General features: G+C 43.2%; 1 protein-coding gene across 4 annotated transcripts in view; it reads right to left on the minus strand.

Moving 5' to 3' along the window:
* The window catches only part of agap3 (ArfGAP with GTPase domain, ankyrin repeat and PH domain 3), a 243,664-nt gene that overhangs the window by 34,140 nt on the left and 185,778 nt on the right, over positions 1–23,746 (minus strand). For all 4 annotated transcript variants that reach the window (XM_035429802.1, XM_035429801.1, XM_035429800.1 and 1 more), the window contains exons 12-13: positions 16,677–16,844; positions 8,016–8,177 (exon numbers count right to left, since the gene is read on the minus strand). In XM_035429802.1, coding sequence (XP_035285693.1) covers positions 8,016–8,177; positions 16,677–16,844 — 330 coding nt within the window. The remainder of the gene's footprint in view (positions 1–8,015; positions 8,178–16,676; positions 16,845–23,746) is intronic.

A 23,746-nucleotide genomic window follows, 5' to 3' on the forward strand; every position in this document is an offset into this window, starting at 1 on the left:
ACACAAATGGTATACACTAATGTAAAGAACTTACCATAGTATGCTGAAACAGAGTACATACCCATTAGGCCAAATCAATAAACTGAATTTATGCTAAACTTGAACTAATTCAGTACTAGGGTGCTCTATCCACTGATATGAAGCAGCATTATGAAATATGAGAACTAGAACAAAATGAATTCAGCAGCGCACAAGTTAGTAGCCATTTCCACATTGTGGATTATTACATAAAATAAAATCAAACTTGGCTTTTAGATAAAAAGCCAAGGACAATGCAACAGTACTTATATCTCACACTCAATGCAAAATACCTATACAATACTGTGAGAAAATCTAGCCAAGCAAAACAAAAAGCAAATACCCAAAACAAAGATAAATAAAAAAGAACCTTCAAGGCATTCAAGGTAAAAAGCTGTAAACTCTGAGCGATGATCCAAGATAACACAGAGATGTGTTTGAGAACTTTTGGGCAGATACTGCATTAGCTGCATGAGTGCGGGCTCACAAACTATAAACTGCTTTTTTAAACATTAAGTTAGGCAATTGTCTGAATAGATATCTAGTTAAAATTTTAGTAATTCAAATATTGGGTATGGCTGATTACTGCTTGAGACCTAGCTCTGAGCACCAAGTGCATAGCTACAATATGTGCGTGACAATTGTAGCAAATGCAATACGAAAAACTGACTGCAGTCAGGAGTTGTGGACAGGGGTTAAAAATACAAGCAACTATCGCATAATGTATTCATATTTCAATAAACGCCAGACACACTGTAATTGTTGCAGAGTGTTGAAATTAAACACAATACAGGCACATTTATTTACCTCTGCTGAATAGCTAACTAGAGATGAATGTTCATGTCTCATTTTCTATGCTAACCATTCACCCCTTAAGTAGAGTTGAAGAAAAACAAGTTGAGGCAACTTTCTTCAATTTAAAAATATTCAAAAATGAGATTTAATAAATGTATGTGACGCACTGCCACTTTATAATCTGCCCCATGTCTGCCCCAACAGCATATATATTGACAATAAGCACTAACAGTGCCAAGATTTGGGTGAGACAAATCTGACATGATTACAAATGGATTCTGACTACATTTGTATGTAACACAACTTTAAAACCAATTTTCAAAAAAAAGTTCTCCCCCAAGGCACCAATCAAGGCTTTATGATACTAATTCCACAACTTAAACTGGAGCCATTCCCCTTGGGGAATGTATTCACATTTAAGTTGGAAGAATCTCAGCTCTCTGATGTATAACAAGACTCCAATGTCTTCCCTTTCCCCTCTTCCTTTATTTCTTCCTCTCCTTTTCTTGTCTCTCTTACTCTATTTCTCTCTCCGTGCCTCTCTATTCTGACCTGGCACTGTAAAAAGCAGAAAACAATGAACATTTTACACACTTTTTAAAAGATATACATTAATGACAGTCCCTGACAGACTGCATTAATCACGGGGGCCGCCCCCAGAACAGAACTCTTTATCGCCCATCAATTTTCCCGTGGGTTTTAAAGCTGAAGAACGCGCACAAAGAGCCGGTCGCAGGCCGCTGCTGAGAAACACATTAAGGGGCTGTCAGTCGTCTCGCCATGCATCCTGCATCATTCTTTAAGCACATGAGAAGTTCATTATCCCGAGGAGCTCTGGCAAGGAGAGGGCTGGGGGATTAGGGGCCGTCTGCATCGTGCTGTGCCGCCGCGGAAGCGTTGCGCGCCGAAGGAGAGCGAGAGGGCAGAGGGCGTGCCACGCCTCAGCTAATCAAAACAGGCCAACTGATTCTGAGTCGACATGCGGTGTCACAGAACCCGTATAAGGCCCACATTAACACTTATTAATTAACCCATTAATTAATTAGCATTAATTACACCATATTAACTCTTGCCGCAAACGCCTGGAGGTCCAGCACTCAAAAAAGGATGCAATCAAAGGCAATTCAGTTGACAATAACTCCCAGAGGCCAAATCAGTTCTTTTTAAGGGCAAGTACTTATAACACTCTAAACTCTGGCCATAAGCTGGATGTGACAATCAAAATTGACTTCACATTCAATCTGCTGTTATTAAGCTTCAACTTGTGAGAACTTCACAGCTGTGTCTTATCTCACTTCTATTCCACTTGGCCACTTGTGCTAAGATTCAAGGTATTATCATTTTGACAGGACTTCACTGAGAAAAGAACACACGCCTGGCCAATCCATATTACCTGGAGGAACAATGGAAAAAAAATAATTCACGACGGTGACAGCTCAGCAAAATTAATCTCTGTTCAAATCCATTATATATATTTTTAATTAGCTACAAAAACAATGAGTCCCTGCTATTCAAGCAACAGAAATGCATGTCTTGCATTCTTGGTCTAAAGCCACATACTGTATAAAACTAAACTCACATAGACAGATTACAGGCAATAATATGAAAAAGGCAAACTGAATCAGTATGGAAAAGAGCAGCTAAAAGTACAAACTGGATATTTCCTATACTTGGCTGTATTTATAAAAACACTAGGGATAAGCTATAAAGTAAACAATTCATCTGATTTGTGTGCTGTGAAAATTCATAATTAGTTAAATATTCCATGCAAAATTGTATATTTTTATTGCAACATAAATTTTATTCACTTTCTGGAAGAATCTCATACAACTCCGTGAATGTACTCAGTTGTCCAGCTCGGGCCACGCTACATCAAAGGCGGCGCGTTAGCGTCACTTTTAAGAGGCTCCCTTACGCAAGCCGTTCTTCCCATATCTGCCCGCTGAGATTGTTCGCCTTCTTAAAAAGCTACGGCTCCTTTGATTTATGATACTTCCCAACAACTAAAATTCAATTTCTGCCTGCATTTTAAGACTCTGATTGCCCCATAAATGAGATAAACTGATGGCAATTCATTCAAAGATCCAACCTCTCTTCCCTTCTCTCCCCCCTTCCCAGAGACGCAACCTGGGCTCTATACATGAACGACTCTGATATTTAAGCAATATGTCTGTATTCTGGAAGCGCTCACTAGAACAGACAAGCTGATGCTAATAGGAAATCTTAGGGAAAGAATGAGGCCCCCTCTGACAGAGAACAAAACTTTGAGGATCTGCACGCGCTGCGTCTAAAGTGCGTTTTTCCCTTGCTTCTCCATCTCGAGATCGCCGCCGCTGTTGTGCGGTGCCCGCCCTGGAGCTGGTAAGCCAACTCCACTCCAAATCACTTAGTTCTAGGCTGGCCTAAATTATTCCAAACTAAATGGGACAGAACAAATGTTGAAAAGGACTAAAGGAAAACGTAATGACTCATCAATACAATGCGGGCAAGTGGGCCCGCCCAGACCCCTAAGCCTCTAATGTTTGCAATCAGTCATTCTAGCCATTAACACCATTAACAGAGTGATAGGACAGCCATTGTCAGGCTGCTGTCAGTCAGCAGATGTTCAGACAGGGGGTAGTGAATACAATAATGCCATTTTCTACATCTCTTAACATCCAGCAGGTATGGAATGCCCGCAGCTAAGTAAAATAAGATTAATGCTACGATCTTATAAGCTATCGTAAGAATCCATTTAACAGAGGCCCTTGTCCAGAGCAAATAATAATGTATACACCATTATGGCACTCATATATATCATTATTCTACGCAAAAACACCCTACAAGCATAAGAAAGGCTGAGCTCTCTACAGCCCTACCAAATGTCTACAATTTACCCTAATTATTCATTTCAAAAACACATTAATGTAATTTCTCATTTATTTAATCAAAGAAGTTTACACTAAATTCCACGCTACAGTCGTTGAAGCATTACACATTTCATAAATTGCACAGGTGTCTAAAATCTTATGAGAAATTTAGTTGATATACGGTATTTGACCTGTATATCAAAGCATAGGGAATGGTAAACATCTCAAAACTAAGTGAATCAAGGTGAGAAGGTGGTCTTGGTACACTTGATAAAGAAACTGTACAAAACAGATATTCTTCAGTCAGGCAGTGAGCCTGAGATTTTGACATTTTTGTGCTTGCTAGTAAGCTATCCAGCTACGTCTTATTCAGGCAAACTGTGGTACTCTCTGTGACACGTTGTCATCTACAGAGAACAGTATTTTCAAATACAAAATGCAAGGAGAACTGTGCACCAAGGGGCTCTGCTCAGCGTGCTATACACACCATCACAGACAGCCACAGACATCTCAGGCCAACTGTGGGCTGTTAGTGTTCTACTGTGCAAACAGCCCCCCACTGTACTGTGAAAACAAACTAAAGCAGTTTGCAAAAACAGGGACTTCTACTAAAATGAACATATAATCTATGCGCTCAATATGTTTGTACACTTTAATGTGTGAACAACCTACAGGCTAATACTCGTAAAAATATAAACAGATAAGAGGGGTACACATGCATGTTATAAAAGTCATGATGAGTTTAAATGCTCACATTTAGGGAAGCGTTTCTGCTAACATTATTAATACATTTACACAGGGCGTAAATCATGTAGGATGTATTTACGCTAACGTTATAAATACGTTTACACAGGGTGTAAATCTTATTGATTGATCACTGCCGACATCCCTTTTATGGCCTCTAAACTGCTCTGCCTTGTTTTTACACTGCACTTCCATTAAAGGGCACCATTCATCATCTCAGAAAAGAATCATAATTAATTGGCTGCAGGATTTATTGTCGCACCCCCGCTGTGGCCGGAATCAACAGCTCCTCCAGTCGCCATCTCGGTGAAAAGAGGGGCCGGGCCGGGATGCTGTCTGGTACCGAAAGTCACCCTCGTCCAGCATGAGCGGGCCTTTGCTTGCCCCCTCTCTCCAAAGCACCTGTTTTACTTGGCCACTCACCAACAAATGTGGAATAATTCGATTTTTGGACAAAGAAGTCCGAAAGTGTTGTTTGGCTGGGCAGGAGACTAGAGGGCAGAAAAGGATTCTTGGACCTCTCCTGCATTCAGATTACCCGTCGCTGACCTGTGCTCTTGACACCTGATATTCTGCAAAGAGCTCTCCTGCTCCTCTTGGCGTTCGCCTTCTTATGCCTGCCATGCAGGCAGTAAGTACTTTTGATAGGGCTTTTGGTTTGTGTCTGCTCTTCAATATAGACCACGCAGAATCGCACTCAGTGAGTGGATATCCAACTTGAAAGAAGAGGGCTGAGAGAGGGCTGGATGACGGTTCAAGTCTTTTGGCAAAGAGAGCTTAAATACTCTTCTTGAAACTATGCAGTGCATCTTTAAGGTGTAAGATTGCAAATACGTGATTAGAATGTTCTTAACTGAACATTCTAATGCTGATGTAACAATCACTACTGGTAACTGAAAGCAATAGCATTCTAGAACACTGACTTAGAATTTTCAAAAAAAACATTCCAAAAAAAACCTACTCTCTTACTCTTCAGAGGGTTAAACAAATACAATATTTTTCTGGTCTGAAGATTCTGGTTTGAATGCAATGTGATAATGCGCATTTACTATTTGACTATCAAATATCAAAAGCTTCGCTCCGGACATTTGTTCCATGGTTTTAAATGGCACGCCACATTTTTAATTTTATTAAAAAACAAAATTAATTAAATTTTAAATTAAATGCTATTTAATTTAGAATTCAGTAATTCAGTAATTATTCTATTGGATGTCCAATGACATGTCCAACAAATAAAACAAATGATTTTAACACAGAATCCCTATGCTACAAATAGCACTTTTAACAGGAAGAAATTATGAAATGTCATGGCCATTTAGAGCCATTAATCTGCACTGATTCAACCAGAATATTCAACCAGCAGATTTACAAACTATATGCAATATGGCATGATGTCTTACCATCAGCTATGCACTTCCTTAGCCCAACATATTATTAGGGCCCAGTAGCACCCTTATAGTAAGACTTGTAGATGGTTACTATGTTGAATGAGATTTTCAGGAGTGTGTTTTCTCAGGCATACATGGAAGAAATGGGCTGAAGTTTTGCATGTGCTGTTTGTGTGCCACGTATATCTTTTATCAAGTACGACAAAGATCCATCAGCTAGTTTTAAAGTAACAAGTTCATTAAAAAGAACTTGAAAGATTAAGTTTTATTGCGCAGATATTAAACAAGGTTGGCTGAAAGATACCACACAAAATTTGATAAGGTGGTATATGGTGTCCGTGGCCAGGTCCATTTTGTGAAATTTGCGAAATTGCAACAACAGACATTAAATTGAACTGCATTTAATCATTATAAACATCCACATGGACTGTTTGCATACTGCGGTTTGATTTCATTCTTCCTATATAAATGATGCCATCAATGGTCCAGTACCAAATGCAAGGTGTGTTGGAAAGCATTATCATGACATAAATCATATAATAGCACTGTAGTTCTCTTAGTTGAATTTTCCCACTTTTCAAGCATTGTCAACTCTTACTATCACTTAAAGCACACACACACACACACACACATATATATATATATATATATATACACACACACACACATACATACATACATACACACATACTCACACACACAGCAATCTTACAGTATCTAGTCTTGATTCAAAGATTTTGATTGCCTTTAGAGTCTGTTATTGCCATTTTGTCAACATGAGGACCAGACTTGTGTCAATGAAAGTCAAGCCATTATGAGGCTGAGAAATAAGAAAATAAACAGTCAGTGACATAGGCCAAACCTTAGGCATACCAAAATTGACTGTTTGGAACATAATTAAGAAGAAAGGGCGCTGGTGAACTAAAAGCTGAGAATGCACATTTTAACTACCTGTGAACCGTTTGATTACAAATCTAAAATTGCGGAGGACAGAGCCAACTCAGGAAGAAAAAAAAAGTCTTTGTCCCAAACATTATGGAGCTCACAGATAAGTCATTTTGGTTGCTTTGTAGCCCCGAGGACTTGTCTTCTAACAAAAACCATCCAATCTGATCTCATCAGCATGGGTACAACCCATCTTATTCAGCTTGTCCCATTTACCATCCGTCAGCCGCTTCTGGGATCACTCACAGAAACAAACGACCCCTCTCCCTCCCCTATCCGTGACTGATGGGGAGGATTGTTCCGCCGGCTCTTTTCGAGGTGGGGTGTCTGAGTGAGCATGCGGGGGGTGAAGGGAACAGGATGGGGCTGGGGGGGTGGGGGCTGAGGAAGTTTCTCAGCCGTGCGGTGGGAACCCCGGGCCTTATGGGTGCTAAGACCGGACATCATTAAAGCTGGGTGAGGGTGACTATTGGGTATGTGCTCGTTGAGTGTTGGTTCTGAACGTCACTAGGGCTTGGTGGGTGTTTGCTCAGAACATCACTAGGGGTTGGTGGGTGTTTTCTCTGAACATCACTAGGGCCTGGTGCAACTCGGTCAGTCAGAAGCATCATTGATTCACTCTAAGCAAATATGGGCTCAGGAGTGAGAAGAAATTCACAGATGAATTAAAATTTTCAACCGTAAAGTTTCAAGAGTCCCCCACCAGTCCAATCAGTGCAGCACTTTGTCAAAGTGAATGTGGAATGGTGTAACTATACTTCACAGGATTTGTGATTCCAGTGCAGACAGGCAGTCTACATGTAAGGTGCTCCTCTGCAGACCCTGGACTGGGCCATGTATTCCACGATTGGTGATTTCAAGAAACAGAAAAATCAAACACCAGACTTTCTCTTGCCAGTGTGGACAGAGCGCAAGCACTTTAGTGGTGGACCTTGCAAGTAACACATCTGAAGCTAACCTGCCATTCCTAGAAATTTCTACTTGAATCGCAAATTGAAGGAATTTGCTGAAATTGGAATATCAAATTTAAGTCCCTTGAAAAAAGACCATCATCCCTAGAAAATAAAATATTATGTATTGAAAAGACTGCTTGTGTGAATGCTGGGCACATCCGATGAAAGACCTTTTAACATATATTCAATTTCTTAAAGCCTATTTATTTGAGGGGAGATGTAATGAGCTATATAATGTCACATTCTGGCTAATGTCCTAGATTTTTCTGAACAAACTAACACAGGAGAGCTTTAGGGCGGAGTCACCATTGGGCCACCCCTACCTTCGTTGCCGGCAGACGGCCCGTCCGGTTTGGTGATCCCTGTGCTCTTTTTCCGTCTGTGCTTCTTGCGGTTGGCGTGCGGCGAGGGCGGGGGTTCCAGCTTGGGGCTCGTGGCGCTGGTCACACTGGGACTGGAGCTCAGGGCATCTGCAGTTCCATTGGCTGAGGGAAGAGAGGAGTGTGCTGTAGTGATTAACCCTTTGAAGAGCAGTTTTTTTGTTTTGTTTGATGTTTAGTGAAATGTGCTTTTGACAAGAAACGTTTCTCTTTGGACTGAAAAAAAAAGACTGTCCCTTTCACTGATTCTAGATCCCGCAAAAGATTATTTCGATATTTAGATTGTATGAAGGTGCTCAAAGTGGCCAATAGCTGGCCATTACACTGTGCCATTGTTAGGGCTTCAAATCGATGCCCTATGCTATGCCCTATACGTGAAAGCCATGACACTCATCACTAGTAACAGGGTCTCTGATTGGCTGAATAAATGAATAAAGCTTCTTGGGACTACCATCTCCCATATTCTAATAAAGAAAGCCAATCAGAGACTTTTCTTCCAGCGCAAGGTTAGAAAGTTTGGAGAGACTCAGGAATTAATGTTACATATTTATAAGGCTGCAGTTGAAAGTGTACTCACTTTCTCAATTACTGTTTGGTATGGCAATACAACAGCTCAGGAGAATGAACAGTTAGAAAAGACCACATGCACAGCATCTATAATCATTGGCTGTGAATTCCCCACTGTTTCCTCTATATATGCCATTCATATCCGATGGAAAGCTAAGAAATGGTCCGCTCATCCAGCACATCCTACCAGCTTCTTCTATAAAGCCCTTCCTTCAGAAAACAGGTGCCAGAATATTAGCTGTAGAACCTTTTGCCTTCATAACAACAGCTATCCCACATGCTTATTGTGTGCAAATTAAGTTAAGTGTGGTGCAAATGATGTTAGCAATATGTAGCTGACATATTTAATGTGCTTGACCAACCAAAATAGATTAGGCACGTGTCACTAAAAATAAGATGTGAAGCATCGGTTTGTGGGGCCGCCGCCGCCAAGGACGAGACGCGGCGCCTGTAAAAGGACTCGAGCAGCTGCGACCATAAAAGGAGCAGGTGACAGGCTAGGTACGCCCGGGCCGGGGTAATAAATGGCTATTTAGCCTAGCCGAGGGGCGAGCTTTCGATATGAATGTCCGTGAGTGGCAGAGGTCTGAATGCAGGTGTTGTTTCTTGTAAGTGATTTTACAAATGTGATATTAACCTGCTACTCTGTCAGACCGGGGGGTGGGGGTGGGGGGGCAGTGGTAGTGGTGAGTGGGGGGCTGGCCATCTTTCCTGGCTCCTGACACTTGACAGGACATTGGGAGCCATTACCCGCCCGTCCCCTTCCAACCGCCCGCCCCCCACCCCTCCAGGACACCATTAGGGTCGTGAAGACAGCTGGGGGGCAGGAGCGCCCGTTGAGCGGCCCCATATTGCCGCACTCATCCCGCGCGGGACCGCTAGCCTCCTCCATTGTATCACATAAAAGACCCATCCTAGTGTGGCAAACTACATTTATCCCCCCCACCCCCGGGAGGAGCGGCAGCGGGACAGGGGGGCCGCCGTCATCGGCCGCGCGTTTTTATAATCACCGCCTCCATCGCCATTAGCCGCCGTATAATATCCGGCCTAATTTGGTCATTATTTATTCTGACAGGGGAGGCGGAGTCATCTTTGGGGAGCGGGACGGGCACAGCGGGAGGGCGGAGGATTGCGGGGTGGAGGACGCACAAGTTCTCTGGCTGCTCCAGGGTACCTGCCCCTCCAGGGCTGAGCACGGGCGGGCAGGGAGAAGCCTGCACCGGCCCGGCCTGTACGTTCACTTCATTTCTGTGTGGAGCACCCATTGGGTCAGAACCAACACAACACGATATGTCCTCCTGAATTCCCTGTGACATGCTAAACTGCAGAGTCACCAAACCTTCCTCACAGAGGCCAGATCTTTAAAAAAAAAGAATTTTTATGGTACAGATGGGCATTTTCCACACTGTATTTATAATGTATTTAACAATGTAGGAATAAGAGTGCTGTAAATGTACATAAATGAAGCAGATTTCTTTTTTGAACGTATGCTTATCGGCATATTTGTCTGTCTCTTGTGGGCTGTGTGTTTGATACTGTGCAGATTCAGACAACAATGAAGTCACAGATTTGATGTGTCAGAATATTTTTTTTCTCAATGATGAAAGGGCAGAGTATGTCTATGTCTGGCTGCACTTGGTCCCCAGGCTGCCTGCACAGTGTTCAAGGAAACACAATTCTAGGTAGCACAACAAATAACAACATCCCTCAGTCATAAGACAACAGAAAATGATAATTACTTAATTTTAAGCAAGAAACAAAAATAATAAAATTTTTTATATTGGATCAGTGTTAATCAATCTGTTGGTAAGATTTGAAAATATAAAAACTCTTGTATACTGGACATTTGGAAGTGAGCCCATAGCTGTGTATAGCTTGGTGTGTATTCAGGTAATGCTTTTATGCAGCTGAGCGTACACGTGTGTTTGACTTTGGGGATGCTCACTCTGCTTAATTAACACTCGTATAAATGATTAAAATATGTAATCTCTAAATTCATAACAGATGTAATGAGGACCGTAATGATGACCCATTTTCAGCTCTGAACGTGTTCGCACGTCCACCTCTCCCGCAAAACAGCGAGCGGGGCGTCTGCTTCAATTTCCCAGGCTCCCCCACAACAGCTCCCCGGAGACGCACCATTAGCTGGCGGAGACAGCTGGGGGCACGCGGGTCCGATGAGCCCCCCCCCCCCCCCCCCCTCAGCGTCTGTCCCGTCAGCGCTGCTCCGTATGGCTGCGCGGGGTGCGGAGGCTTGTCCCGTGTCAAGCGACATTTATTTAATGTGGCTTGGGGTTAAAGGGGAGGGATTCCTCCGGGGAGCACTATGTCATAAACACTTTTAATTATCAATTTCTGCCCTTAATGGTCTGGAAAATGACCCCTGTCTCTTCCACCTGTACCACAGGACCACACATATGGAGGATCTCTCTCTCTCTCTCTCTCTCTCTCTCTCTCGCTGCGCCCTACTTGAAGTACATGGCCCTTTGTTTTTCACTTTGGGTTATTTCTTTATCTAATCGCCAAAACCCTGGTCACTGATTTGAAGCAGCAGGAGAGCAGGGCATAAACTGATCTCAACGTGAACATTCAGAGGGCAATAATATACCTACGAAACAAAATTAATTACGTTCCTTTATATTTGCACACGGTGGCTTTGAAGCAAACCAACTGTAACAAGTACTTTAGTGACATAGGGAGCGATAAAATGAAGTGCCTACTCTCTGTCACAATTTGACCCTCCCTATGCATGCCTGTTTCCTGTCAACTGCACACCAGACAATGGCTAAATACGGCACACTGCACACTAAACAACACTCCACACTTGATAGCACGCTACATAAGGGTGGGATACTGCACACTACATAGCATGCAAATCAAACTGAACACCAGATAATGGCTGGATACTGAAGTCTAAATAACCACATAAAGGATAGTGAACTGCACACTAAATAAATTAATGCAAGGTAGTGCACACTAAATATCACTGTGTACTAGATCATTTCTGAATACTGCACACTACATACATGTAATGCACATTACATATCGAGGCACACAATAAAACAACTGTATACTGCACACTAAAATTCATGCAATTGGGATGTCAGGTATGCTATCCACCAAGTTACGCCTTGACAGGGCATGCCCCATACCTATACAGCACTGAGAATTTGGCACGTTTCAGGGTTTCCTACTGAAATTACCACAATGACCACAGACTCTCAACCCTTAAGAACCTTCTGACCTCATGTGAACACACAGAATTCACATACAACTTAACATGTCCACACAAAAATGCCCCATACTTACATCATCACAAACGCTCCAGTACCACAATCAATAATTCTCCCCATTGGACATTTAGTTACATCTGCCAACAACAACATCTGATCAAAGTAGTCTGATGAAAGTAGCCAACCGCAGGATATTCAGATACACGGGCAAAATAGACAAAGAAAGACGTGCAGTACTGTAGCTACCTTGCAAACACCACATTTTAAAATTTATGTTAGTTGGGCCTATAGATCATCTACTGACATACATCTTATTTAACACAATTTTCTAAACATAATAATAATAATAATAATAATAATAATTTTATTCATGCTTTTCATATACGCAAAGCACTAGATATAGCGTGAGTAACTTGGCATTTTTGAACATTGAAAACATGCTTTTGCTGAGCTACGATACACACTAAATAACAATGTGCACTTATAAACGGCTGGATCGGGCACACTAGCTAATAATATTTGCTGTCACTAAGAGTAGGAGGTTAACATTAATTATAATCAAATTGTTTTCTGCTATAAATATGACTAAATGCAGGGGGGATTAATTAAAATATCTAAATTAATAAATCCAAACCACTCTGAACAGCTTGTGCCCAGGCAGTGCATTTTCTTGAAAGAAAACTTTACTGTTGAAACTGTGGCGCTAAACACATTCGAGCGCATTAAAAATTCCGGCTTCCCTTCCCGCGCACGGCGAGAGGACCACGGCATAATTTGGGGTAATGCCCCTCAAGGGCGCGAGCGTGTTTAAATAACGAGGCCTGTAACAGATGAACCCCGTGGAGAGACTGCGGCGGGACCCGTGAGTAACTGCTGGGGTCAGAAACATGGGGACGCAGTGTTTAGTCTGCGACTAGCCGAAGCCAGGTAATTCCGTAATGCTCCGAAAGATACAAGCTCGACTGTCTGCCGCGGCAACGAATGAGGGAGCGCTCTCCTGACGGCTGGAGATCGGGGGCTGTTATTAGCTCACGGTTATGTGAAGCCGCCAGGAAAGCGGCGCGTAATGAAGCACGTTTGGATCTGGAGCCATTTTGCACTCAGTTGAGTGCGGGCTCTCCTGGGCAGCGGAATAGGTATCAGCCTAACCTGTGATTACAGCACATTACAGCCCTGCCGGGCGATGTCAGTTTAAACACGTTCCGTGATGAAGATTGTGGGCGAGGGGGGGGGGGGGGTGGGGGGGGAGGTGGGGGGGTGGGGGGGGACAGAATGCTAACAGGTTCCAGGCAGACGGTTTTTTTCCCCCCCTCCTTCCCCTCCTTTCGAGAGACTCCACTCTGCCGTAATTCAAGAGGTGCCGGGTGCGGCGCGCGGTGATTTCGCCGCCCCCTCGAGGCGGCAGCCGAACCCGTCCTCAATCAAAGCCAACGGCTGCAATTAATGGCGAAATTAGAAACAATCACCGCCTCCCTCTTATTATCGTCAATTAGAGTGTGCTAATCAAGGCCTGATCGCGCACTGCTGCTCTCGCCAAACTAAATGTCAAACTTCATTACGGCCCGGCGAGGAAATCAAACTCCCTGGGCGATGCACTCCACACGGGAAGCGGAGCGCAGGAACCCATCCCTCTCATTACGGCTCGCACCGCCGCGGCGGGGTGATTGAGCTAACGGGAGCGCGCGCGCCCGCGCTGTGCATTAAACGGCTAAGGACAGATATGCGCCGCCTGATATCGGGGGAGATCGGCCCTTCGCCTCGAAAAGGGACAAAAGCGCGCGCGGGTGCGTTTTGAAACTCAACGCGCTCCGCCATTTAACGGCGAAGGAAAAGGCTGCGGAGGAAACCAGTTTGCAAACGTGCGTTTAACGAGTCTTCAGATTACAAAGCTGCTCGTAGGTGCGAGCGCATCGCCGCTGAGTGGCGATTTAATCAAATCCCGGGTATTCAATATTCACTCGCCGTAGTTACCCCGCTTCTCGCTTTCGGCGTCTGATTTATAAATGAAGGCATTCCTTAAATAATATGGAAATGGTTACCTGGCTAAGACGCATTCATTCCTCAGACCCTCATCAATCAGCTTTCTGCATTAGAGCATGGCATTGTATGTTAACCTTCACCAAGGATCATACAGTAATTGAGCTTGGTGGAGGTCTGAATGCCAAGAAAGCATCACTTCATCATTTGCATTATCATATTCAGATGACATCAAATTCCATATCAAATTTACGCATCTGGGAGAGGCGTTCGGAATATCCGAGGCTGGATTTCAATGAAGTGTCGATAAAAACAAATCAACCAGACCTCAGCAGTCGAACACGTCCTGTAAGAGCTAGCCGGCCAGTCTTGAGTTAATGTTATGACAGAGATGATTAGTAATTTACGCCATGTTTTGACAGACGATACTCTAGGTTTCCTGCCTGTGAAACATTGTATAATGCCTGCTGCAATTATGCACTGCAATATAGAAATTCTGTGTAACAACTACTGTTAAAGTAATAAACATGCCGGTTTGTGTTGCATCAGTGAAATCAATCGCAGTTCAGCCAGTTGATGGCCAGAAAAAGGGTGTTTTGAGCAGACCATACAAGCTACCCAAGGTAAAAACAAATTTGTATTTTGCAGGTGTGTGGAATTGCAAAGTCAATGTAAACTGACCAGAAATTGTCATTTTAGTATTCAGAAGTGTTATAATCAATTCAGGCAGGTACAAACTCTCATTATTATTATTATTATTATTATTATTAGCTTTGTGTTTTTTTCAACACAGCTTCTTTAATGTGTAGACTGAAAAAAGCACAATATGAAGCCCTCCATCCAGCATTGTTTATATACTGGCATAAAGAACTAAAAGAACTAAAATGCATGAGGATAAAATCAGCTGTATCAGCTAGTACTAAATCCAATGTTCACATGTGGAGATTTTTCAATTTACTGATACTGGTTAAAAAAACTGCAAAGGCATAATACCTTCACACAAACATTAGTGATTTAAGAATATATTTTTATCATCTGAATCGCAGAGAGGCCGAAGTGAAGCTTACAGAACCAGCAGCCGGAGGGCCAGAAATCAATGTTAAGGCAGTATCAGCACACGGTGGCCTTAAGCCTGGGCGGCTGGGGAATCAGCAGATATCCCTACAGGGCTAGCTGAGATCTTTCCTCCATCAGGGAACCTTAAGCGCACGACCTTGTTCCCTCCAAATCCCACCAATCGGGCTTTGCCACAAACTTAGCCTCGTGCGACCAACCGCTATTTACTCGGCTTCCGGTCCTCCCGCCTGTGACCGAAGCGACGGCGAGCGAGATTATCCAGGGTAAATCTCCGCGGTGCTTTGTTCTGCTGCTTGGTCGGAACGACGCGAAACCATTCGGTTCCCGCAAACCCGCCCCCCGCTCCACCCCGTCCCGGGTCCGGGAGTCCGGCGAGGCGCGGATGTGTGTACACACCGCGCCCGCCCGCCCGCCCTCCCTTCCCTCCCGCTCGTGGAGACCACCTACAATCGGGAGTAATTCCGCTTTGGGCGGGGAGCTGAGGGGAGGGGGGTGGGAGTGGGAGGGGGAGGCGGTGATGGAGATGCCTGCCTCAGCTTGGCCAAATTGATAGCTTCGCAGTTACAAATGAAGGCCCGCCGTTGTCTGCAGAACCGCGGGGCCGGACTCCAGCGGCGCTCGTAAAGAGCGCTCTTTAAACCGCCGGGGCCCCTGGGACCCGGCAGGGAGGGGCGAGGGGGGAGGGAGAGGGAGCGCTGTGCTAATGAGAACTACGAGGGTGCAAACATGCATGGAAATGACTGTTATTCCGTTGATGTTCATTTAAGTGCTTTTTTACTGCCAACTACAAAGAGAGTGAAATAACCGGTGATGAATGTTGCCCCCGAAAAGCATTCATTTTCCAATTCGGGGAGAGGAGTCGTCACGCACGGCGAATGCATTATTTTACTTCACTCAAGTGCGCTGACGAGACGGAGGCCGACGGAGGAGCGCGGAGGCGCCTGGACAGCAAATAACCTACGCCCCCCCAACCCCACCACCACCCCCACCCCACCCCACCCCACCCTACCCCACCCCACAAGGCCACAGCATTAATCTGCTAATGATATCTACAAGAACAATCATCATCATCATCATCATCATCTGCATCATCATAACTGTAATTATCAATTTAAAGTAATTAGCTTTATATTAACCGGCGATTATGCGATAGATAAATAGGCTCCCCGGCTGGTGGTTAATCTATAATCTAATTGTTCTTGACCTCTTTAGTCTCGTACTTGGTGATGAAGACAGTAATACAATGTGCACAGGCCTTCATAAAACTGAACTTCAAGGCACCTTTCGACAATATTTTTTAACTCGAGACATTTTAAGTAAATGACATTAGCTCCTCAGATGACATGCAGCATGGTCGGGTTGACCTTTCTCAGTGATCCTAGTCAAGCTCTGCCCATCAGCATTTGGCTGCAGAGTAGCTGGACATTTCTCTGAAAACACAGGTGGGTGTCCATGATGTCATGCGGATGAGCTCGTTTGACCAATCGTTTGCAGGGTTCTTAACATAGGCGCTGCGGCATGAGCCATTCTTTTTTGCTGTTCCTCCGAGATCAAGCCCCTTCTGGCAAAGCTAGTGAGGAGGAGGAGGAGGAGGGAGATGAAGAGAATGGCTGCGAAGAACAGGAGATAGAGGAAGTGAAAGCGGAAAAGGTGGAGGATTGCGGAAAAGAGGAGTAGGAGGGCAGAGAGTGAGCAGCGAAGAGGAAGCGGAGGAGCAGCCGACGGAAGGGGGCGTGTCCCTCTCTCTCACCTGCCCCCGGGCTGGTGCTGACGGCCGCCTCGCTCCACTGGTCGGCGCTGGACACGGAGAAGGAGCGCTGGTGCATGCCGTCCGGCTTCCCGCCGAAAGCCACCAGGTTGATCCCGCTGACCGAGCGCTCGGACTGCAGGGAACCGCTGCTGTTGGAGTGGGGGGCACCTGAGAGAGAGAGAGATAGACAGAGAGAGCGAGAGAGAGGGTTAGAGGACAGGGCCATTGCCTACATACCCCTTTATTTTATCAGTTTTTATCTTCAGATAGGTACAGGATCACATGACTGTTCCAGCCAATGAAACAAGATTAACGTTCTTTTCCAAGGAACTACCTGTATATGTAGGGTTACACATAAATGGCTTATCAGTAATTCTAGTACTTACTGTATCTGAAAGAATAAATCAATTAGTTAAAATGCTAAATGTTAAAATGCACATTTAACAACATAAACACACAAAAAATATATTATATAAAAATGTATATGCATTATGGAAGTATTTTTACTGAATATAGTACCATTATACAGTATTTAGCACTAAGAAGTTTGTTTATAAAAACACATCTTGATTAGCAGCTCATTTTATCATATTCCAACAATGATTTCCTGCAATCCCAAGATAATATAAAATAATATCTTAGGGGTGAGCCCCTTAAACAATTCACATCCTAACAGCATTCAGCTTTAACAAGTATAAACCATTTACCCAGCAAGACCACCGTGAATTCAAGCTGAACACAAGCTGAAACACTTCATCAAATAAAATCGTGAAAAAATCAAACGCCAAATGTAAGATTTAGTTCTATAGTAATATTGTTCTATTCCATTATCATAGAAAGTCCTGCCAAAATATTTTTTTAGTAATCATGGTCATGTGATTATAGACATTAGATCAAACCACACTCCCTCTAAAACACATCAGAAATTAAGTGACACTTTAGTGTAGCTATTTGTTGGAAAGGGATGTTATTTTAACCGATGGAGGTCTTGTGCCGTTCATCTAGCGAAACACGTGTGGCTAAAACAGCTGTGTGCCGTTTGGTAGAACCAAGCTGAGTGATAAAGTTGCCGATTTCTAAATGACTGGTGGAGGACAGCGTACATCGGTTCTGCATGGTCTCACTCCTCTCTTTCTCTCTCTCTTCCTCTCCCTCTCTCTGGCTGTTTGTGCAGTACGATGCTACCGCCCCTTTCCTGTTTCCTCTCCCCGTTACATGTGTAAGGCCCCCGCTCCCTCTGCTTCTAATTAGCCCTTAATTAACAAGATACACTCCGAACGGTAATTATCTCGCCTCAGCCCTCTGACTGGCACATCCATCTCTCCTGCCGTCGACTGCCGGTCTTGGCGTTTCCCAATCAGACGCTCCGCGGACACCTTCCCCCCCTCCCTGTGCAAATCACATCAAAGGTTTCCTGCCTCTGACCTAGACAAACCAGGCTGTTAGGACCCACACTAAACCTGCCTGTCAGGACCCACACTAAACCTGCCTGTTAGGATCCACACCAAACCTGCCTGTTAAGACCCACACTAAACCTGATGTTAGGACCCAAAGTAAACCTGCCTGTCAGGACCCACACTAAACCTGACTGTTAGGACCCACACTAAACCTGATTGTTAGGACCCACACCTTAAACCTGCCTGTTAGGACCCAGACTGAACCTGATGTTAGTACCCACACTAAACATGACTGTTAGGACCCATACTAAACCTGATGTTAGGACCCACACCTTAAACCTGCCTGTTAGGACCCAGACTGAACCTGATGTTAGTACCCACACTAAACATGACTGTTAGGACCCACACTAAACCTGATGTTAGGACCCACACTAAACCTGACTGTTAGAACCCACACTAAACCTGCTTGTTAGGACCCACACTAAACCTGCCTGTTAGGACCCACACTAAACCTGATGTTAGGACCCACACTAAACCTGACTGTTAGAACCCACACTAAACCTGCTTGTTAGGACCCACACTAAACCTGCCTGTTAGGACCCACACTAAACCTGATGTTAGGACCCACACTAAACCTGACTGTTAGAACCCACACTAAACCTGACTGTTAGGACCCACACTAAACCTGATGTTAGGACCCACACTAAACCTGACTGTTAGGACCCACACTAAACCTGCCTGTCAGGACCCACACTAAACCTGCCTGTTAGGACCCACACTAAACCTGATGTTAGGACCCACACTAAACCTGATTGTTAGAACCCACACTAAACCTGCGTGTTAGGACCCACACTAAACCTGCCTGTTAGGACCCACACTAAACCTAATGTTAGGACCCACACTAAACCTGCCTGTTAGGACCCACACTAAACCTAATGTTAGGACCCACACTAAACCTGCCTGTTAGGACCCACACTAAACCTGATGTTAGGACCCACACTAAACCTAATGTTAGGACCCACACTAAACCTGCCTGTTAGGACCCACACTAAACCTGATGTTAGGACCCACACTAAACCTGACTGTTAGGACCCACACTCGCTGATCTGATACAGTAAAGGGACAAAAATATTTAATAAATTCCAGAATTTTTGACATAGTTAAAATATGTACTGTAAACTACGGCGACAATCATATTAGAATGTTGCTTAATCATCTGAAGTGCAGCAAGGCAGGTGAGATGATTCAAGAGGCACCAAAAAAAGCACTGTCAAAAAGGTCAAAAAGCACTGCCAAGATCCCCAGCCTTCCTAACCTGAGGTCACAAACAAGACTGTAGCGAAACGGGGCCCAGGATGCAATCAAGCTGCTGCCTGCTGGGAAAAATGCTCTCATTTACACAACCAAGCCGCCGCACCGCGACCATGACGATGTAAACACTCGTGGAAGGCTCCGGATGAAAACAACCTTGAATGTATTCCTGCCATTGATGCATGAATGCAGAAATGCAATGGAAGAGTTGCTACAGTACGGGGCACAGTGTTGTGGCCCAGGCCTTCTAATGCAAAGTTTCTCAGAGTTACTCAAATCCTCCAAAAAAAAAAACTCCAACAACTCATTTGGAAGGGGGGAAAAACATCACTTTACTTGTTGAATAAAGCAATGAATGTATATACAAACGAGATTGCAAGTGATATGCTAATGAGTGGTGTTCTATAGTCTGAGCACATTTAAAAGGGCAGATTTGGCTGTGAGGACTCTTTGGGATGTATGCGGGAAAAGCTTATTAGAGAGAATAGCATTTCTGCAATAAGGACAGAACATGACTAATGAACCAATAACACGAAGCGGCAGAACAGAGTATGACTGTGTTTAATAGATTTTAACAATCACTTAAATCCATTAAAAATACATAAATGTGTGAAAGACAACAGCACAAGGTAAAATTCACTTCAGTTTCATTATCGCCCCAACGCTTAGAGAAGGTGTATGACTGCGGATAAAACTCCTTTTGTTTAGTCTCTGGTCCAGATAGACAGAACCCATCCTCAGGGTGTTTGGTAATAGCACCCTTTGTAAGAAAATAGAGTAATTAACGGTAATTCCTGTTGGATACACTCCAAGATTTAATGGTATTTATTTTGGTATTAATTGTCCCACAGACTCATTTCCTTTTACGAATTCCCATTGATGAAGCAAGGTTGAGTGTCACAATAACACAGGAGGTGATACTCCATAAAGTAACACTGCATTTCAGTTATAAAATGGTTATATAAAATATACCCGGCGACCTTAAGCAAGGACGCATTTTACCTCATTTCTTTTCTAACACTTCAAAATCAATTTCCAACTGAAATAATGACAACACTTAAAAATGGCACAACGTATAAAGTAACCCTGTAACTAAGCAGCGCCTGCTCTCTATTATAAAACCTCCTCCCCACTACCGGGAGTAATAAGTGTATCAAATTCACATAATTACGTCTAATTAGTATCAGTAATTATCCTGTTGGGCCCAGGAAAATTAATCTTTCACTCCCATTGGGGGAGGTGCTCTCTCGCAGAGCGGGAGGGGGGAGGGGGGCGGTGAGGCCGTGCTGTGAGCACGCTCGCCAAATCAGTGACCTCCTGTACCGCCCCATATCTGCGGGGAGGGGGGTGCTGGGGGATGGTTATTTCTCACAGAAAAGAAGTCTGCTGAGTAAAAGATCAGGACAAAGGACAGGACTGGAACTACAAAACAACTCTCCAAAGCCCTCCCAAAATTTGCTCCATGAAACTGTAAAATTTGTGGATATATTGTATGTACTACCCTTGACATATGCCTTTTTGCGATCTTACTTCCTATGCTAAGCTTATGACAATGTGGAGAACTGCTTGTGCATAGCGTCGGCTAAATACCAGTAATGTAATGCAATGTAATGAGCTAGCAGCAGCCGTTAATACACAAAAATAATGTCATACTCTCAATATTTTCAGCAAAAAATAGAAATAATACACAATAAGACTGCTTTGTAATATCTGTTCTCAAAAATAATAAGGGGATACGTGGTTAGAAGTGTATTCAGTCCCTGGAAAAGACACTTGGCTCAGTTTTAGACGAACCAGCAGCGCTGCAACACTGCGAAATGCAGCAAGCCGGCAGCTCAGGGTAGAGTAAGAGAAAGGCGCACACAAGTCATTCATAATACACTTTCAACAGGAAAATAAATTAAAAGGCAATAGCACCAATTTTTATATTACCAAAGTGACATTTTTGAAAGCTATTTCACAGAGCTGTGCAACTGTGAAGGAATTCAAAACACAGCAATCACCACAAACCCCCCCCCCCCCCCCCCCCCCCCACCACTGCCACCACCACCACACCCCCATTCATTCTGAAAAGCATTACCAGTGACGTTCCAGCAGCCGAAAATAATGCGCATTCTCGGGCTGAACAGTGCTGAAAGTTTTACAGCACTGCACATTTCCACAGCATTGCAGAATGCGCTAAAACACGCATTTCACACCGAACGCACCGCTGGGTTATGAACAGCTCCGGATGAAATAATCATTTTATTTACCTAAATGTGCATCTATGGCAAAAGTACTTGTTTTCTTATGGGAATGGATTTTAATTAGTTTAACTTTAAAATGTTTGGCCAAATATCATAGAAAAATATTTGTTTTTTAAAATCTGGAAATAGGTGTTGATTTCTTCCCCGTTTTCATTAATCAACAAAGAACTGAAATCAGTTTTTTAATTATTTAAGTAATTTATTTCATTTGTCAGTAATGATAATGTCTGATTTCAAGTTTGAGACATTTGCAGCAACAAATGCTTTATTACCCTGAGCCCTGAGGCACTTTCAATAGGAGAGTTTAGTAAAACTTCACCTTTTATTTTACTAAATATTTTCTGCCACCTTTACTTGCCTGTTCTAATACAAAGTTTATACTACTCACCAGCTTAAATTGAATATGTATTTTCATTTGAACTCATAAATATTTTCAGCATTTTTCATATTTACATGTCAAAGCCCAAACAGCAGAAACTCAACAACTGCTAGCTTCCCGAAACAACCGCCTACCTGCAGAGAAGCTGAACCACCCCTGAAAGCAATTTCAGCTCTGTGAGAGTTACTGGTGGTTGAAGAGGCACTAGCGACTCCAACTAAAGAGGGACTTGGATGAAACAAAAAATAATGTGCCTGTAAAATATGTTTTACTTTGTAATAATTAATTTGTATTTGCTCAAATTATGATACGAAAAGCACAACGGAGAGGCTTGCCTTGAAATGTGACATACAAAAAGTCACAAGGCAAATCCTCTCTCCTCCATGACACTGAACATCTAAAAATCCTCCCCTTGGCACACGCTTGAAAAGCCCAGTGTTAAACAACAGGCTAGGAGCAACAACTGCCTATCAGCCTTATGAGCGTTTCCCATTCAAATCTTTTAAATATGCCCTGTTCAAATATACTACTCTGCCTACAGCAGGTTGTCCTCATAGGCTGCTGTTAGAGAACCTGTATTTTAGATAATGAATAAAGTCTAAATGGACTGTAGACTTCATCCTCAGACATGTGGGTTCCCCAAACGATTGTAAACAGCAAATGAAAGAGAAGGAAACCTAACAGCATATCTATGTATGTAGCATGTAGCATTACACTACAGGCAATAGGGCTGCTGTTTAATCTTTTCTCATTTATTTTTATTTTAATATTATTTTTTTACACTTTTTTGGTCACAACATTTGCGGCTATCTTACTTGATAATAAAAACTATTTTAAAAGAATGTTTCTCTGCCCTTGAGTAATTGACTGTTACATTCTTGTTATTTGCAGTTTTTTAACATTAAAACTAAATAGAGGAAAATAACAACAACGGAAAAAGAAAAGATTGAGCTACATTTAAAATTCCGCAATCACCTCCCATCCTAATCGTCAGACCTGATGCTAATGATTAATGAATTAAACATGGATCCATCAATTAGTCTCTGGAGAATGTGTCTGCATAAAAGAGCAGATAATGTAATTACAAGGGCTGAAATAATCAGCTGTTAACATCAGCCAAGCACTGCCTGACTGTGCAAGCTATAACATGCCCTTCTATCAATGGCAGGGATGCTTCTTCTGAAGAGCTAGGACGGCTCAGACGATGTCAGTCAACAAAGCTGGTACAGACACAGAACATACGTGTAAAATACACCTGTGTGCATTTCTTGTGTTACTCGAACACAAATAAAATAAATGAAAATAAACATTTCAAAATGAATCTATACATAAATCAAGTAATATTTCATACATTGTAATGAGCATAAAACACAGTACTGCAGTCTTAGAATCCTCTAAGACTGTACACTTCGGTATCACAGTAGGCACTCTCCTATACCTATAGAATCTTGGTGTGTGCTTTTTTGTGTGAATGTGATCTACTCGCAAATTCTTAATTCATAAACAAAATGATCCACTTTCGCAGCTGAGAAAGAGCCTTGCCGTAGCAATGCAATGATCTCATCATTCAAGTCATGATCATAATTAAACAAAGATGTTACAAATTAAACTGAGAGAGGAACACCTGGAGCAATTAAAAGCGCAGGCTTGGAGCGAACAGTATTAATAACACTGTTTGGTTTTCAATGTTAATGCCACTTTGCAGTCTGTGATCGTTCCTGATTAAATAAAGCGACG

The sequence above is a fragment of the Anguilla anguilla genome, chromosome 8, assembly GCF_013347855.1.
Source record: "Anguilla anguilla isolate fAngAng1 chromosome 8, fAngAng1.pri, whole genome shotgun sequence".
In the NCBI taxonomy this organism is placed as follows: Eukaryota; Metazoa; Chordata; class Actinopteri; order Anguilliformes; family Anguillidae; genus Anguilla; species Anguilla anguilla.